General features: G+C 40.5%; 2 protein-coding genes across 10 annotated transcripts in view; one reads left to right on the top strand and one right to left on the bottom strand.

Annotated features, from left to right (window-relative positions):
* Positions 1-425: 425 nt before the first annotated feature.
* On the bottom strand, positions 426-9,537 carry STRADB (STE20 related adaptor beta). Of its 6 annotated transcripts, none has more exons than XM_075511868.1 (14): positions 9,312-9,537; positions 8,091-8,252; positions 7,553-7,648; positions 6,354-6,410; positions 5,955-6,035; positions 5,459-5,558; positions 4,695-4,816; positions 4,111-4,219; positions 3,472-3,595; positions 2,742-2,913; positions 2,223-2,327; positions 1,763-1,992; positions 1,143-1,185; positions 426-663 (listed from the first exon to the last, which is right to left on the bottom strand). In XM_075511868.1, exons 4-14 carry the CDS (start codon positions 6,363-6,365, stop codon positions 511-513), a joined length of 1,251 nt encoding a protein of 416 aa, XP_075367983.1. In that variant the 5' UTR covers positions 6,366-6,410; positions 7,553-7,648; positions 8,091-8,252; positions 9,312-9,537; the 3' UTR covers positions 426-510. The 6 variants fall into 6 exon arrangements, with proteins under 6 accessions (XP_075367983.1, XP_075367981.1, XP_075367984.1 ...); XM_075511866.1 differs by lacking the exon at positions 9,312-9,537 and adding an exon at positions 8,628-8,799; XM_075511869.1 differs by lacking the exon at positions 9,312-9,537 and adding an exon at positions 8,628-8,799 and having other exon boundaries at positions 426-601.
* Positions 8,821-13,582, top strand: part of TRAK2 (trafficking kinesin protein 2) — a 29,662-nt gene continuing 24,900 nt past the window's right edge. For 3 of the 4 annotated variants that reach the window (XR_012777104.1, XM_075511863.1, XM_075511862.1), the window contains exon 1: positions 8,821-8,969. The gene's annotated coding sequence lies outside the window, so the exon portion shown is untranslated. The remainder of the gene's footprint in view (positions 8,970-13,582) is intronic. The other variant, XM_075511864.1, reaches the window with a different exon arrangement.

Below are 13,582 nucleotides of genomic sequence, written 5' to 3'. Positions count from 1 at the left end.
TGTGAAAAGAGAAACATTTATTTGCATAAGCAACTAATTTGTGCATTTTCAAATTTAGACTTGGAGGATTTCTCCTTACTAAAATAATTTGGGTGATAACGAAAAGACAAATAGGTTGTTTAAGTAAGGTCACAGACAAAACCCAAGCCCGAATTCAGAAAGGCACATGGGCTGCAGCAATATGAGCTGAAAATACAGTATAGAGTAAGATGATGGCAGGAATGCTCTTGTTAAGAAATATTTTGAAAGAGGGAGATAAGCATTCGGCCATTCTCTATATACAGTTTTCCTTACAGTCAGAAAGTGAGGCACACAGCACTTCATGATGCCAACAGAGGAAGTAGTTAATGAAATATGGCCACTTCAATGGCACTTTCAAGTATACATTGTCTAATTGTATTTTAACCATACAAATTAGTTTGTATGGTTAAAAAACCATACAAAGCAGCAAATACAAATCACATTTTCCTTCTTTGAAGCAGAGGAGAGGTATGATTGTTTGGTATTTATTTAGAATTCCCAGTCTGTATCATCTTGATTCGCAGTACTATGTCCAAGTTTAGTCCCAACTGCTGTTGAGGGCAGTGCCAAGAACTCTGATCTGTTATTTTGAATAGGAGGTGGTAATAGAGACAGTAGTGAATTCTGTGTTTGTTCTTTTATCTAGAAAGAAGAAAAGTTAAAACAGGGCTGCACATAAAAGTCTCCATAACCTTGCATTTGACTTCACTAAAAGCATGTAAAATCAGAGCCATGTTCTTGCATGTTACAATACTGAAAATAACAGGATGAGGGGTTTAACTTTCCTCACTCTAGAGCAAGTTGAATTAGTCTTTCAAGACTAATTACATTATCTATGCAGTTCTGCTTTAAATTAAGAATATTAACCATTATTCTTATTAGTTAGGCTGACTTAAGTTAAACCAACTTTATCAAAGGGGAAATGGATTACTCTTATGCTTCCCATACTCTATCAATACCATTTTGTTTAAAAAAAAAAAAAAAAAGTCGTCTGAAGCAGATATGCTGTTCCAGGACGTTTTTTGGCTCCAGCTAACTTAATTATTTTGTAATCCAACTCTAATATTTTGTGGCTTAGTTAGGTTATAGCTGTGTCATTTAACAAAATGTAGTAAACTCACCTGTTTGAAGAACGTATGCGAAAGCAAACTGCTTGCTGACGGCCTAGATCATAAAATGAACAATATAATTATGTTTTGGCAAGTAAAATACTGCTTTTGGAAAATGGGCCAGACTGACAAATCAATTCAAGCCCTGTGGTTTTTCATCCACAGGACAAATATGAAGCATGAGAAAAGCAGCACAGAATTCCTACATTCTATGCCTCAATTTGTAGTGAAAGCACTACTGAAGAAATCTGTTTTTAAAGGCTTTTTCACTTTTCTGTTTGACAAGGAATTTAATGCCTCATTCAGAAGAGACATAGTACTGAAAACATACACTTCAGATTTCTGTTTATTTTCTTGGAGAAAGCGCATGTTTAAAATTAATTTTACTTGTTACAAAGTACATTCATATTACAAGAAATTCAGGGGTCAAACAACTTTTAAAGTATGGTTCCTTTATCAGACAAGATAATTCTTAAATTACAAAACCAAAAGTAAGTGTAGTGTTTTGCACAGTACTTCTGGTCTGAAATTCTGACTTTAACAGTATTCAACTAATTACTGTATCCTAAATCGTGGGCTATACTTGGTCTTAGATTGAGGTGACAGAAAGTTAGTTTTCACTAGAAGGTTACCTTTTCTCAGGGTCCTGTTGCAAGCAAAGTTCTACCAAGTTGTGGAAAGCAGGTGAAAATGTTTTGGAAAAGGGAAGTTGTAGTCTTTCACTGGTCATTGTGCGTGTCATGCTCTCACCAATTCCAGAATCAACGCCTGATCGGGAATTCTTCATCCTGGATTCCCCACGGGGAAAAGTATTTATATCCCAAGGACAGTATGTGGGACCTTTCAGCTTTTGCAGCAGCATCTAGTAGAAAGGAATTGCAATATAAGAGCCCAACAGCTATCTGGACCTATTCAGGCTAAACTGTGAAACTCCAGGAATGGAAGGATTATTTGATCTAGGAAGAAGCATGCATATTGGAAATAACAAAAAGCAGCTACCATTTCAGTAATAATAGCAGTGGTTTCTCTAACTAAAACAAACAAAAAAAAGCTCAGAGTGTTTTGAAGTAGAAATAGAGTTTAGCATCATACCTGAGTGCGAGGCATATCTTGAAAAGGAACATGTCCATTGGCTAATTCACATGCTGTAATTCCCACACTGTAAATGTCAGACTTCATGTTATACCCAGACAAATCCTGTGAGAGAAAGAAAACTCTATTGGATCACTGATGCCATTGAGCAGTGCTGACAAAAATAGAAGTGTCTGTTTTGGGACAAGATTCTAATACCCTGTAATCTACACCAGATTGAGGCAATTAAATTGTGAAACCTCAGGCTTTGTTCAGAAATCTGATGGTTGTACTGAAGACAAGTTTTAGGATCTGCAGTAGTTTCCAGGAAGGTCAGGTAAAAAGCCTTAGTACAGCACCCCCTTACCAACAGCTTTAAAACCGGTTCTCTTTAGGAGAATTACAAATTCAGTACATCTATGTCTTTTTAAAAGCTGCAGTTCAACAGCTTCCATTGCATTTCTACAAGCAGAGTTCAGTTAGAAATTGAGTACTTCCAGTAACTTTGAATAGGAAAAATGAAGTGTAATTTATACTAACCTGTCTCAGTAATTCAGGACTCAGCCAAGGAAGCACGGATGTACTAAATTGGGGAAAATCATATACCACCTTTGACTTTTGTCCATTTTTAACTAAACTGTAGAGGTTGTTTAAGCCAGAGAGAGAAACCAGCCCATCCCCTGAAATCAGAATGTGGCTAGCTTTAATATTCCTGTAACATAAAGTGGTAAATTTTAGTTATAGGAATTACTCAAAGCACTACTAGAGTAGAAAGGCTTTCATATTTCATTAACTTATAGTGAGATGTTAGCATGCCGTTCTATTTAGCAGATTATTTTCATAGAAGTTCTTCACTCAGTATGAGTTGTCTTTTTAATACAGTGCCAAGAGAGAGGAGAGATGATCAGCAAGAAAAAACTGCCAGAAACAGAAACTGGAGAAGGCCCCTCCTTCCCTGCAAAGTGTGTAAAGTAAGGAAGCCTTTTCTACAACTCTGATTCTCCCACTTCAAAGAGACAAAGCCAGACAGATGTATAATCCCTGTAACAACTGGCTTTAAATAATGTATGAATACCATTCTTGTTAAGCTTCTACAAACTTGGTTCTGCTGTATTATTGAAAAAAATTGCTTCTGCACTGTCTGACTTAAGAAGGTATATAGAAAAAGGAAGGAGACGACACTTAAGCTGAAAATGAGTTTTGAAGTGAAACTAAATTCTTAATAAACTGGATGCTGTAATCTGATTCTTACCTATTGACATTCTCCTACCTGTGAATGTAGCCGTTCTGGTGCATGTAATTTAATCCTCTGATTGCACCAAATAGAATGTTCCCTATCAAAGCCTCACTCATTCCTTCAGGAAAGTAGGTCTTCAGCAGGTGTCTAGCTGAACCTGGAAGTGAAAAAAATCTAGCTAAGCCTAACAAGTCTTGTTAAACTACTTGTCTATGCTTGCTTCACTGCATACATTCATCAGGAGCAGCATTCTCATCTTTATATTGACTATAGTGCGTCAAGAACAGTTACATGGATGCAACTGATGCATCCATCAGGCAAAGATCACACTCAAGTCATGCTTCTGTTAACTGAAAGTCTATGCCAAACCTGTATTCAATCCCAACAAGTTTTCTGCTGGCAAAATTCAAAGTTGTATAAAGTCAAATACATCTCCCAATTATCATTCCTCACACGATGGGTGTTAGGACTAAGGGCAATTTAATGCAGTTCAAATACCAGTCTTCACTGGGGAGGAAGATTATGTACAGAAGACTTCTCCAAACAAAAGGGTTGGGAAAGTTTGCTTTTTCTACAAGACAGGAGATGCTTAAAGAAAAACCTCTCATGGACTATGTGGTCCAAATTGTATCAGCTTTTTCCAGTTCCAAAATTGCAGTTAACAGTTCTTACCATAGGCCATGAATGGGGAGATGACCCAAAGCCAACTACCAGCTGTAAACACTGTCCAAAGCGTCATTACGTTAGGGTGCTGGAAGAAGTGGGATAAAACCACCTCATTCTATGGAATTAAATGAAAGTGAATGTGTTAACCACAAGACAACAGTCTTAGTAAGAGCATTAACTGCATCAGTGATCAGTAGAAAGAACTGTTCCCTGTGTGCATTTATACAAAGTTGCAGGTGATGTGCATAGCCTGCAATAGAAATATAAATACCGTGCCTATAATGGCATTTGTCTGAAGTAAATCTAGTTTGCTCATAGTCTGAAGTTTTGGTGTTAAATACAGAGTACAGAACGTGTTTCAAAGAAAAAGTTGTACAATTACAGAAGTATTTCTGTAACACTTGTCAACTGTTTTCTTCAGAAAGCAACTCTCAAATTTACATATGCTTTGTGTTTATATTCTACTTCTTTGAAGGAAAAACTTGACTGAAATGACCCAGTACAAACGCAAAGGCTACCTCTGTTTAGTAACCTCACATGTATTCATCACTATCTTCATCATCAGACGTGCAGAAATGTTGTTGCTTTACCTGTAAGGCTTTCAGATGCTCTTCAGAGCAGTTTTCTAGGTCTGTGATCCTTACAGCAACTTGCATGCCTGTAGGTGTATGCCGTGCAAGGTAGACTGAAGTTAAGTTGTTGAACCTCCTTCCTGAAACCAGAAGTGGCTACCTTAACATTGGAAAATATAATAATCCACCACAATTTCCTTCATATTTAGAGATAATTTTACAGTTCTAAAATTGTAATTGATAGCAGCATGACCTTTTCTTTAAGAATGTCAAGAACTTAAGTAGTTGCAGCAAAATATATGCAGCAAATTAGTTAAAGCATGGCTCTACTATTTTTAGAACAACTAAAAATGTTTAAACTTTGTCAGTATCAATTATACATCTAAATGAATGCCACTTAGCATGCATATTCACATAAACATATGCATGCACAGTAGGATTCAGGGCAGCCATCCTTAGGACAATCAACTCGGGTAGCCAAGTGACAAGACATGATGTTACTTAATGCTGTATTGTCCACATACCACAGATTTAGAAAACCAACATGCACAAGCCTCTAGAAACAAAATTCAGGTAATTGTTGTTTTGTCTTATATCTTAAAATAAGTGATTACTGAAACATGAGCAATGTTCTGCACTTTTCTCAACTAAGGAGACACAAGAATAGTTCTAGTCAGCTGATAATACATTTTCCAAACCTAGTATTTACTGCAGTTAGCAATAACCTATTGAGAGCATGCATCTGCAGGAACAAGAAATATTTTAAGGTACACTTATGTTACCTATTTCCAGCTGGAGTTCATAGTGAGAGACATTAGAAGAGCAAAATACCATTTCATTCCTTCCTATAGATGGGGGAATCCAGGCAAGATCAGAATCAGCCTAACAGTGAGGAAAAACAGTTCTCAAAATTACTATGTAATTTTTAAAAATGTACATGTTTAAAATCAACGTAGAAATATCATTAATTAGAATGATAAGATCAAGTACTCAAATCAGAACATTCAAGCTGGTGCTTTTACCATTACACTGAGACTTAGTTTTATGAGCTACTGATTTTTGTGTGTGTGTGTGTTTTGTTTTTAAATTGGTACAAGATTAAGAGTAGTCACCTATAGTCACTTAGTCACCTATAGTCTTCTTCCGAAGTGGAAGCCCCGAAGTACTCTGGTTATTTTTGCTGTTAACATTTTAAGAAGTACCCCCTAATGAGATTAAATACAAAGCTGGTGCATATTAAAATAATGTTGCCAGTTAATGTTTCTATTTTCTTCTTACCAGGCATTCATGGATGCTGCTCTGAGACAGCTCTTCTGGTCTGATTGATTCAACTGGTGTACGAAGAATACAGGAACAGTCCTTGAGAACAGAAACAAGTGAGTGTTAGTGGAATTGCTGCAATTTATTAAACGTGGCGGTGGGAAAACATCAAAAGTAGCCCCTATAAGCAGGAGTTCAGAAAGTTTTCTGAAGTCAGTCGAGCAAGAGGTTAAGAAACAGACCTAGAGAGAAGAGATACTAAACAGTCTCCTTCACCAAAGGCTGATACAAGAAAGTTTAAGCATCTCAGCACTGTGGAAATCCCCTCAAGCAAGACATTTCACCAGAACTTTTTCACATTAACGTATGACTGGGTAACAAGGTACAACTGCCAAAGATTTTTAAACACAAACTTACCAAACAAGACATGGAACCGCTTTACATCAGGGGAAAAGTCATACACACCCATTTATCCTAGAAAAAAGAAAGTAGCAATGTAAGATCGTACATAAACCTGTGATAAATAAGTCTCTCTAATCACAACTGTGAGGCATTCCTCTCAGTTAATGCACACACAAAAAACCCCAAAACTACAGCTCTGGGAAAGCCTGCTTCTATTGAGCCTTTAAGCATCATATGGATTTCAAACTCCTTACTGAGGATATGCAATATATATTCCAACTCAAGTTTTCATTTTTGATTCATGGGTTTAGAGATCTTATTACCACTTTTGAACAAACAATTTAATTGCAAGTTAACTGCATAAGTGCAGAAAGTAAAAAGGAACAGATTCATGAATTTGGCAGTTTGTATGAAAAAAAAAATTGTTGTTTTAAAGGAGCACAGCTGTGCTAGTCAGATCTCAGCTCAGCTGTGTGCAGTTGAACTAGCTCACAAAAAAAGCAAGCCAGAAGCAATTGCACTTTACATTTCAAAAGTAAGAGGAAATACTATTGTAAGGGACTTGAGTAAAAAAAAAAAAAAAGGGAACCAACTCAGATAATTTTCACTTTACTTAGGCTACAGAATTGGCATTCAAACTCCCTCACAGATCAGAGTAGACACTCTGAAATTAAGTCCTCCAGCAGACTTACTTTCTGTCTGATGCTTTGAAAGATTAGGCAGTGAAGAGAGAGAGATGACTATGTCTAATAAGCATATGAAAGCTTCTGAAGTGTAGAGTGGGACTAGCTAATTTACTTTATCTACAAGCAAGCCTTCTACCATGATGAATCCTACTTGGTGGCTGACAAAGTCAGCTACAGGAGGTAGTTCCACGTTCATATGTAATTATTGCTTGAAAGTTAACTTTAAAAAGGTGAAGTACTGTATTGGAAACTGATCATTTTGTTTATCAAGGAGCTAAGCTTGATTATATCCTGCATTTAAATTATGTATGCTCTTTAATCAGGGCAATACTCCTGAAAAGTTGACAAGCTCCCACCCTCTCATCCACTGCCAAATATCCAAGCCACTCCTAATCCTTAACATTTTTACCCTGAAAATCTGCTTGAACTAAAGAAATAGTGTAATTCCTTATTAAAGATGAAAAATGGAAACAAAAGGAGATCTTTAGTAGGTATTTGGTGCCTTCAGAGGATGAGGGCTTGACTTACCCAACTTCACTGAGGAAGTCTGTGGCAGAGTAGGAAAAAAGAATGCAGGTGCTTCAAGATACTGGCCAGCACTGCAAGGGCTACAGCATCCTTCTCCTACCTGGAAAGAAGACACCTCATTCCATTATACAAGGTAATTTATTCTGTTGCTCAGAATATGAAACCACAAAAGCTAAGCTGAAGAATAAAGTCTTAGTAATTATGATACACTAAAGTAAAATCATTGTAGACTTTGTTCACAGGGGTATAGCCAGCCAGCAGAAAGCTCCATGATCCACATTTGTTCAGATAACATTACATTTGTAAAATTTTTATTTTTGTTTTTCTTATGTAGTTTAACATTGCTTTAATTTTCAATACAGTTTTGGATCATATCCCTACATAAACCTTTTCCTTGTTTCCACATTTTTCTTTCTGCATCAGAGGCTTTTTTTCTGCGCTGTGGATAGTGACAGCATTGCACAGCTGAACTGACACATTCATCATAGCTTGGCCAAAGCTTCAGATGCAGCGAGCAATGCAGGGGAGAAAGAAAAACGTGCCTGTGAGCCGGGGGACTGCGGAGGCTCTGGAGCCCAAAGCCCAGGTACCGCCAACGCACGTTACTCTGGTTCTGCTGACGCTGGGCTGCAGCTCTTACTTCAGTGTTTGGAGTGACGGAGGCAGCTCTCGGTCGCGTAGCTCGAGTTAAGTGATCCGTCTGTGACAAAAGGAGCGGAACGTGAGAAAATGATGCCCCGGAGGCTCTCCCAGGAGACCTGCCCACTCGCTCCGTTAAACTCATACCTTGCCTTCCCTGCGGCGCGCCCGCCTCCTCCCGCGCCAGGCGGCGGTTTAACGCCGCCCCCGCCTGCCTCCAGCCCCCCGCGGCGGCCGGGACAAGGCTGCGCCCCTGCCAGCGCGGCGGCCCCGGCGCCGCTCCCCGCAGCCGCCTCCCGAGCTCGGCGTGCGCCGCTCCCCCCTCTCCGGCCCGCCCGGCTTCCCCTGCAGCGGGGCTGAGGGCGCGGCCGGCCCGGAGCCCCGGCGTCCCCGCCGCGGCCGGGAAGCCCTGCAGGGCGGCAGCGCCCGCTCCTACCCGCCGCCGCCTGAGGTCAGGGTCAGGGGCCGGCGCGACCGCCGAGCCGAGCCGCCAGCCCGGAACCCCGCCCCGCTCCCAGCCCCTGCGGAGCCGCAGGGGGTGGCGGGGGCCGCCCGCACCAGGGGCCCGGCGCATTGTGGGGCTTGCCGTTTGCGCCGGCGGGCGGCCCCTCCAGGCCGCGCGGCGAGCCGGGGGCTGTAGTTCTGGGGCGGGAGCCGGGCGGAAGCCATCGGGGTCCTTCCTCAAGTCGCCGCTTTATTGCGCGAGGGTTTGTCGCCCATCGGCCTCGGGCGGCGGCGGCGGGGAGGAGGAGAGACTGCCGGAGGAAGCGCGGGGCGGGTAAGAGGTGCTCGGCGCTGAGTCGGGGTAGCTCTGTCGCCTCAGGGGCACTTTAGCGAGCTCCCCCCTTTCTGCCCCCCCCGCGTTAACCCCTTCAGGGCCGCGTCCTCCCTCCTCTCCGCCTTGGGGCCGTTTCCTGCTGAGCCGCGGCACCACCCAGGCTCCCCTGGGACGCCCGCTGTGCCTGGCGCAGGCTGCTGAGGCGCAGCGGGCCGCGGTGGGCGTGCGGCGGCTTCCGTGCGGTTGGTTGGCGCAGGAGCACGGGGTCTGAGCGTGAGGCGGTGTCCTGGCCCGCGGCCGGCCGCGCGGCGCCGGGAAGCCGTGCTGTCCCGCGTGGCGTACCCTGCCGGGGAGGGGAGGCAAATAAAGAATTCCTCTTCCCTTCTTGTGTTGCGGCTGACAGAACTCTTTTCACGGTGGTAACGTAGATGGATATTATGTTAAGCTTTATCCCTTCAGTATACGTGCTTAGGTTGCAGTCAGACGCTAGACTCTGGCTGCGAATGGTGGCTGTGACTGCAAGCGTGGTGGCTGGTGTGACCTTCAGCGTGCTCCAGAGTTCCTTCCTGCGTTAGAAGTACCCATCATTGTATGGGCTGTCCTTGGAGGTTTATGTCACTGCTCTTAGGAGGCAAAGCTTGATGACGTTTTAGTTGTGGTCCTGCTTACGTTTGAGGGCAAGGAGATTTTGGCTCCTATCAACTTTTTAATCACACTGTTACATTCTGATCAGCTGATTAAACTGTAGTGAGAGTATCTGTCCATAAATGTCTTGTTCTGTCAACCATCCTAGTGAAAAAGTGCTATGTGGATTTGCATCCTTGGGTTTTCTGTTTGTTTTTGTTTGTTTTTTTTTTTTTTTTAATGCAATCTTCCAGCTGTAGGCTGTTGCATACATGCTTATTTTTTGGTTATATTTCAGAGTTATTGTTGACTGATTGTGACAGTCTGATGCAAATCCTTAATATACTAGTAAGTAACTTTTCATACAACATTACAAGGCAACATAGTCAATTTTAGGTTTGCTTTCAGATACTTGTTATCTTTCAAAAGATGTATTTCTGAGTAAAAATAGGTAGACTTCTTTTTAATTACATTTCTAACACTGAAGCTAAATTGACAAAAAAATTAATTTCTGATACCTGAAATTTGTCAGCTCTCTCATGATGGTTTCATCTATTAGAACTGTATCAATTTATCAAATTTCTGTTATGAATATCTGAAAATGTGACTTAGAGTGTTGGAAAATCACAGGCTTTTCTGATGGTGGTTTGCCTCTAATAGTGGGCTTGCTGGGATTAATATTGTGCAGTAGGAGTGCTGTCTTTCAGGAAGGATGAACATGATTCATTGATTAGTTTTCTAAGAAGATGCAAAAATAGCATTTTCACAGAGATGGTTACAAAAGAGCTGACAGATCCTTTTATATAGTTGGATTGCTAATGATAACCTGGTGACTGAGTCATATAGATCAGTCTGGTTTATTCTAATAAATACAGAATTATAACTGTTAAAATGCTGAGCACTGGCTGGAGGGTATATATTAAGAAACTTAAACCACTTCCTTGGGTGAATTCAGCTATGTGTCAACTGAAAGCATTAGTGATTTCAGTTAACGTAAATGTTATTTAAGTTCATTTCAAGTATACTTTATAGAGAACAAGCTTCAATTTTAAAAGAAGCCTGTAACAACCTTTATAATGAAATATTAGCACAGCACTTGCCTCAATATATCTCATTTTTGTACTCTCTAACCAACAAGTACTCAATTTATGACAGTTCTTTTTTTCTCTGAAAACAGATTGGTTCCCCTGTGATCATAACGTTACTACGTGTATACATTATTTCTTGCAGGTAGACTTCTTTCTTCTGAAAAAAGAAAACCTACAAGAAATAATATATACATGTAGTAACGTTATGATTCTGCATTTATGGAAAAGCATTGGGAATTAATAAAATTCGATATGGGTATTTCATGTAGGTAGCATTCATAGTTTCAGATGAAGTTAGACTTCAGTTAAGCATATGCTATTTTTATACTGTGTGCTAAGGGTGATATAGACAACCTCCAAGGTTGTTGGACTTAAAAAAAAAAAAATTTTAACTATCAAACTGTGGTATTCAACAGTGTACATGTATGCATATACATAAAGCATATATACATGTACTTAACAGGTAGTTTTGTCACTTATGGAGAATACGGGCTATTACAAATGGCTGGCAAGGAGAAAAAGTGAGTCTGGCTTGGCGTAACTCTGGATAAACAGGATGAGGGAACTGTTGTGGCCAGCTTCGTGACCCCCTTGTGACCCCCTCAAGAGACATCATCCTCTAAGAGGTGTTCTCCAGCATCCCCTCTGAAGCCTTACCCTCACCCCAAATTAAAAACAATCCAGGAGATGGGGTGGGGGGGTGTTTTTGTTTTGTTTTCTTACAGTTCCTTTCTTATACCATACTATTTATGGTTGAAGGTCTGTTGCAGGTTTGGTTATGATTATTGTACTTGTTATTAGGATTGTGGTGGCGTACTCGTTTAAATGATTTCTTTTTCCTTACATGAGAGAAACACAAGCACTAAGTAGGTTTCTGCAGGGATAGTAATGGCTGAAAATAACAGGTGTTAGGCACACAGCAAGTGTTAATTGTGATAGACAAAGTTCGTGTTCACATAGATTTGTTTTTCAGTATATAGTCCTTTGTCATTCATCTCATACTATATAGTGCTGAAGGATTTGGCCTCTGCCTCTGAGGGCTAGTCCCAGGAATGTTTTGGCAGCAATTCAGCATGGCCATGTTTGCTATAAGAATAGAACTGTTTCATTAACCTTGATGTTAAAGGGGAAGCCGCTGCCCAAGCATACACACACCATTCAGGGAGTTGCTCACACACCACCCGAGACTTTAACTGCTGGGACCGGAGTCCCTTCGCAGCGGGCAGCTGCATTGAGCCAACGGGTGCCCCTTTTTGACTCCTCGCTCACACACACTCACTCTCGGGTGCTTTCTCTCCCCTCTGGTGCAACCCTATGTTTCCCAAAGCAGAGTCTCTGATACAACGTACGCCAGATGAATTTATTGATTGGTACAGTGGTGAAAAACAGCTGGAGCTGGGTGCTTCCGGAGAGGGACCCTGAACACAGAAATCCCTGGGCAATTATACCCTTACAATTTAAGTTCCCCTCCCCTCAAGAGACAGTTTGGACCAATAGTAATATTAGGGTCTGGGGTCTTCCTGTTCTTCGTTGGGTCCTTTCATTGTCTCTAGGCGGGACGTTTCTTCTCTTATCTCTAAGGTTGTAATGTCTGCTAAGGTTGAAGCTTCCTTATCTTTCTGGTTTGCACTGGTTTCAGGGGCCTTCCTTCATGCAGCCAAGTAAAAGTTCAGTGTATGGTCAGCGAATCTGGGTGAAAGTTCACAGCTTGTGGCCTAAGGCTTCAACAAGCCTTGCTACTAATGCTATGTGTTGGATTCCATTTGGGCTAGAAGGTGACTACTACAACACTTGAAATGCAAAATATGTTTATTGTTATTAGCTGGCTTGACACCATTCCAATTTTAGTAATGAAAAAAGTACTGTGTTAATGACTTGATATAATTTTTTTTTTTTAATTGCATATTTACGTAGCAGTGAAATTCGTCATCCCAGAATAATTGACTCATTCAGTTGGCTTCCTTTTGGAAAATGGATGTTGCCTTCTTTTTTAATCAAGTTAAGTCTTCTTTGTTGTTGAAATTTTGAGTTAGTTGTGGCCTGATGTCTTGCATCCTGTAATTGTACAGAGGAGCAGATCTAGTTTAGTCTTTCCAGGGGCTTGTGAGGAGTCAACTGCTCTCAACAAACAGAAACCAGCAGGAATAACAGGATGTTTTTGTTTGCATTTGGATGTTGTCAAAATAGATGCAATATTTTGCATATGTTTTTAACTTTTTATGCACAAAGAAATTAACACATACATTTGTTTGTCTATGGTTTCCAGTTGTAAAAGCAACTTATCTCACCTTTCTGATAATTCAAATTTGAATTAGAGTTCTCTAGTGGTAGAATGTCTTCAGAACTACATTCTGAAATAAGATGGCACAACTATCTTTTTGCATCCGTCTTGAATTGTTCAAAGCAGTAGTTACAAAGATAAGACAATAACTTTTAATATTTTATAGCTATTTCAACTTTTCTAAGGCTTTACTAAATACTGCTTTTGCAAGTTAATCTTGGCTGGGATCTTCTGACTCAATGAAGGAAAAATTAATAAAATCTCCTGTCATGTGGTCAGGAAAACTCATTTTCATCTCTTTGCTACTAAGATCAAACCATACGTTGAAATATCAGTGGTTTAATGGAATATGTGGTTCCTATTCTTTTAGTTTTTCTTTTTTTAACCTATACACTATGACCACTTAGTAGACCATTCATGTGTATTTCTTGTAATGCTTTTAACATGTTTTTCCAGCCTTTTGGTTTTTTTGGTTGGTTATGCTTTAATTTTTGTACAGTTTTCATTGGGAGTTTTGTCAGGTCTTGTTCTAACATTGCTGAACAGTAAGACTGTTGCTTGGGTCATAAGTGATAGCCCTCCAGGCTTTTTAAAATACTTCTTGCCATGAATGGGCTCCA

Source organism: Mycteria americana, chromosome 9 (assembly GCF_035582795.1).
Source record: "Mycteria americana isolate JAX WOST 10 ecotype Jacksonville Zoo and Gardens chromosome 9, USCA_MyAme_1.0, whole genome shotgun sequence".
Classification (NCBI taxonomy): domain Eukaryota; kingdom Metazoa; phylum Chordata; class Aves; order Ciconiiformes; family Ciconiidae; genus Mycteria; species Mycteria americana.
This window is presented reverse-complemented; position numbering and strand designations above follow the sequence as displayed.